Source organism: Montipora foliosa, chromosome 8 (assembly GCF_036669935.1).
Source record: "Montipora foliosa isolate CH-2021 chromosome 8, ASM3666993v2, whole genome shotgun sequence".
Taxonomy (NCBI): domain Eukaryota; kingdom Metazoa; phylum Cnidaria; class Anthozoa; order Scleractinia; family Acroporidae; genus Montipora; species Montipora foliosa.
In genome coordinates this window covers 29,518,022-29,523,021 of record NC_090876.1, presented here as the reverse complement: position 1 = coordinate 29,523,021, position 5,000 = coordinate 29,518,022, and the positions used below count along the sequence as shown (strand labels likewise).

General features: G+C 37.9%; 1 protein-coding gene across 1 annotated transcript in view; it reads right to left on the bottom strand.

The window, feature by feature from the left end:
• Positions 1–5,000, bottom strand: part of LOC138012743 (uncharacterized) — a 37,341-nt gene that overhangs the window by 1,711 nt on the left and 30,630 nt on the right. Inside the window, exons 4-7 of the mRNA XM_068859622.1 lie at positions 4,900–5,000; positions 3,017–3,144; positions 1,778–1,946; positions 808–968 (exon numbers count right to left, since the gene is read on the bottom strand). The exon at positions 4,900–5,000 is cut by the window's right edge and continues 204 nt beyond it. Coding sequence (XP_068715723.1) covers positions 808–968; positions 1,778–1,946; positions 3,017–3,144; positions 4,900–5,000 — 559 coding nt within the window. The remainder of the gene's footprint in view (positions 1–807; positions 969–1,777; positions 1,947–3,016; positions 3,145–4,899) is intronic.

Sequence of the window (5,000 nt, the reverse complement as noted above, 5' to 3'; positions counted from 1 at the left end):
GTTCTACTCATTTTCGAAATGATAAAAAATATGAAAGTTATGAAAGGCAAATCATGATTATGTAAAATTTTGCAATAAAAATGTTAATTTGGTAGAGAAGAATTATATTGAAGCACAAAAGTATCTTACAATGAAGAGGAAGCTCGCGTTTTATTGGCTAATCGTGTTCGTTACCATGAGGACACCTATATTCTCAAATGTGAAAGATTAAAATGATATGTTCACTGCGCGCGGTGAAGATACGCTTTTTTAGTAAAAGGAGAAATCTTGGTATTTCATGAATATCTATATAACAAAATGTAAAAATCCTTAGGGCAGCAATGTTGTCTTTTGCTGAACGTTCACAGCGTTAAGTTTTTCGTCACAAAAAATTGTTTACTGAGGTCGACAGGTATATAAAGGTAGAATTTAAAGCAAATATCTGATTTTGCAAGTGTGTTTACAACTATTCACCCTTTTTGTGTCAGACAAAAGAAGCGTTTTGACATAAATGAAGAGACCTTTCCACGGTTAGTCTGACATTTCAAAACCTGTGCTGACAGTGCGTTAAACTTGACAAAATGTTTGTGTCATACAAAGTACAAGACATTTGAAATCTCTGCTTTGCGTAAGGTAATATGGGGAGGGGGGAGGGGGAGAGTAAGCATTTCTTCGTTTAAGGTTTGGCAAGAAAGCTGGAATCATGGAAATTTCAAATATAACATACCTTATTTCAAATAGGAAACTCACAGAAACGCCAATTTGAGCGCCTTTTCAAATTTAATCTTGAATTAAGTTGATTTATGGTAAGTGTGGTCGTGGACTCACCTTCAATTTTGCTGACGAGCCGAACGTTGAGTGTTGGTACCCACGCCATCGCCCAAGGAGCTGTTTTCATTGTAAAGTTACACTGGTTTCTAGAACTGGAGTCCGCGGATTGTAGCAATGGTATCAGTGGTTTAACTGGAGTTAGCCAGCGCCCAATTCGTCTGTAGACAAAAACAAAATTAACCATTAAAGCAGTTTCAAGGGGCAAAAAAGGGGGAATTAATAATTCTTTCCAAACATAAAGAGTAACAGCAGCTAAATAAAAACAGTCGAAAGTCCTATCAATCAACATTTGGAAAGTCATGAATTTTTTTCGTGGCAATAAGAACATAATACGAGCGCGCTTGTGCTGGTCGGGCCTTTTCAGTTATCCGATATGTGTTTGTCGACGATGTTTTTTGATCAATTTGAAACTTCGTCTTACTTATTTCGAACCAACCTCTAATTAATGTATTTTACAGGAAATCAGTATTTTTCTTTATTATTCCACTATTACGCCATTTTACCATCTTTGGTCAAGAGAACGCGCAAAATATGAGTCAGACGGTAATACACTGTAGTGTCCCGGTTTGAACGGAGTTTTTCAATGAACGAAATTGTTTTCAACACGATGCAAAGTCTGCATGAGAATTTAGCCTGTCATCGCTTGTCACTCGTCACTTCGTTTATCCAATCATGTAAAGAAGATTTGGCTGGTTTTTTGTGCTGTTTGCATCGTTCGCACGCGCCCCGAAGGTCAGATGCATGATGCATTGTTTTAAACACTCTTTATCAAATAAAATTGAAGCAAAATAACACCTTTTTTCAGTTTGTAGTGGAATAATAAATCTCTTATTCGATGGTTTAACATATAATACTCGCGGACATTTTGCTCATTGCTCATATTTTTCCTCGGCCCTGCGGGGCTCGGAAAAATACTACGCAATTCGCAAAATATCCACACGTATTATAACAAGATGTATATATTCACCTTCTAAAAGGTGTTATCCATCGTCCCAGTTCGAGGCCACAAAGTTCGCCACTAGCGTTGCAACATACGTACAACTGTATCACGTGATCCCAGTGAGGACAAGAATCATCTGTGGAGCCTGGGCACGACAACGAGAAGTCCAATTCCACGTGCTCGTAACGTTGGAGATCTTAGGACGGGTAAAAACAGAAAGGTGGTCAGCGATAAGTATAAAAGAACTCAACCTTGACAGACTAATAAGAAGACAGTAAAAAATGTGAATAACCTGTTCGTTACATGATTTGCACTTGGTAAAACTAAAAGGTTTTGAGAGCAAGAATAACATGTATTTTCAGTTCATAACATGAAGTATTAGGAAAGAGAACGAATCCCTGAGCCCCACCCATGATTACCATACGAGATTTATTTTTAGATTACGCCTCTGGCAATTACTATAAATTGTTATCGGGTTTTTTCTTTGAACTACATCTTTAAAAGAACAAAAAAATGTGAATCGTGGTTTCCAAGAAGGGAGAAGAACTAAGATTTCTCGGGCTCACAGTTGGGTCACCAATACCAGACTAACTTCGAATGGGAAATTGCTTACTTGAAACCAGGTTACCGGAAACAAGTTTCTTCAGCGCACGTAAATAGAATCGGTTTGTTTTTCGTGACCCAGAAACTGGCAATCAGTTGAACCGGAAAACAGCCAATAGAAGTAAAATAGACAGAGGATAGGGTATCTGTACTCTCTTGTTGGATTAAAATCAACATCTTCGGTACATTAGCTTATTTATTACACTGTATTAATTTTTGAGACTTTGTGGCCTGGTACGAACCTCATACCATTTGATCTTCATGACGAAACAATAAAGGCTTCAGCAACTGAACATGGGAATCGGTTTTTGGCGCGGATAGCAAAACACGACTCGGTCCTAGTGATAGCGCAATTCTATCAGCCATTAGTGATTCTGTTAACCTTAATACTAATAATAGTAATAATAATAATAATAATAATAATAATAATAATAATAATAATAATAATAATACTAATAGCAACCTTATTCATTCATTTCAATGAAAGGGAAGGATACCAGAGATTATCCCTATCGAAGGTATCTGCCCGCAGCCGGATGTTGACTGAGGGTCGATTTTTGATGAGGGAGGAAAACCGGAGCAGTACCCGGAGAAAAACTGTGGGAGTCAAATTGATTGCTGGTTCTGTTATGCTAATTGTTGTTTTTCTTCTTCGCGGCATACCTTCAAATGATGGCAGATCCACAGTAGCGGTGATTCCATTCTCTCCTTGTAACACAGTGTGATTAAACACATTAATGATCACAGCTTCTTCTGACAGGTTGCTGAATAATTTTGTCTTGTAATTGAACCTGCGGAGAAGCTAATGGTCATGTGTCGTAGGTAACCAGTCGTGGGTCGTGAGTGACAAGTTGTTGGTAACATATTTATAAGTAAATAAATAAACCAATGAACAAAATTTGTTAGATGTTATGTTATCAGCAATGGTTGTTTGTACCTTTTTGTTGCAAATTTCAAACGAGGCACATAAGGGAGGCGGAAAACGATCGAGTCCGGAACAAACGTCGGCTCAAGTCTTGATTAACGCCAAATTCAAACAAGCTTTCAAGCGCGCCCTCAGTCAAAAGCCAACGGCATCCGACACGATACTTCTTGAGGGTTTGAAGTATTTAAAAGAAAAACATGCTAAGAATCGGGAGCCATGCATTTATTTGTTTTATGGACTGTGTGCTTTCAAAAGTTTTCGTTCTTATCAGCGTAAGTGGTTGGTGGGCAAGAATGTGTGGAAAAGAATACGTTTCGGTGTAAACACTTAAAAGCGAAGCGTTTATATTCATCAGAAGGAGCCCTGATTTCCCGTCGTTCTTCAACAAATGCGCTATGTTTTTTTCTAGTAGCCTATTACAGTTTTATCTTCGTTATTTCCCCATCGAATCACGGTGAAATAAGGGACTGATTATCATGGAAACCCTGGAATCTTCAAAAAACAAGGAACAGTACTTTCACAATTATTATTGTTGAATTCAGTTGCTGTAGCTATGCAAAATATGCGATGATCTCCAACTCTCATGTATTTCAATTTCCGAAGTTCAAATATATGAACATTTCACTAATTCTTTATCATTCATTCGTTCATTTTTTTACGAGATGTGACTCGAGCTCACAAGTAACCAGCTCCCAGTCGGCTTGATAGCTCAGTTGGTAGAGCGGCTATGCAGTGCAATTGCACGCAGGTCATGGAGTCGAGGCCCCGTGCACTCCCTTATGTTTTCAAGGTTTTCTTGCAATTGCTTAAATTGCTTCTTAACCGAGATGATCTTAAACTGTCAATGTATTTTAGTTTACGTGGTTCAAATGGATGAAAAAAATTCATATATTCTTGTTTTCGGTTTTTAACTTAGTAGCCAATAAATAAATCGAACCTTTTCATTGGTTATCTTCTCAAAAAAAAAGTTCTGTAAAGGATCAAGGGCATAACTACGAACAAAGAAACTTTGTAATACCGTCTCCATATAGTAACTATTTTATAACAAGCTATTTCCCGACCATTATCTCAAATATGGAAAGAAATCGATAAATAACCCGTTGATAACATATCAAGACGCTTATAAGAATTGTCTATTTTATTTATATGATTACTTTTTCATTACTTTTCACGAGTTTATAAGGCGATAAATTTGGTACCTATGATTTATAACCCTGGACCCAAAACTTCTTTTCCACGCGGATCCATGACTTGTGCAACGCACGACCCGCGCTACCTAAGACCAGTCGCTGCTTGCTACTGTGAACAAGTAATTAATGCGTCTCCACTCCTGTTTTGTCAGTCAAATTAAAATAAAATCAGCCAGTTTTGCCTTTTGTCATTCCTTTTTTCAGTAGTGTGTTGAGTGTAGTTTCAGGAAACTAATTAGTGGAGTTCGTTATTCTTTGCCAGACCACCTTTCCAATTATGTGAGTCGTTTGTAGTGAATCCGGCGAGCCGTGGCAAAGTCGTGGTACATTTTGTGGCATTATTGTCGTTGAGTTCACTATTTCTTGTTCTGAGAACAACAAGACGATCCGAACTTCGTCAAAATGAAGGCTTAAGGGAAAAAAGCACTCACCATTGCGCCTGATAGGCCAAGAACCGCATTGAAGGATATAAAAACCAGCCTGTCTCCTGCACCTTGCCTTGTCCATCGATTCCAAATGCAAATACATCTGA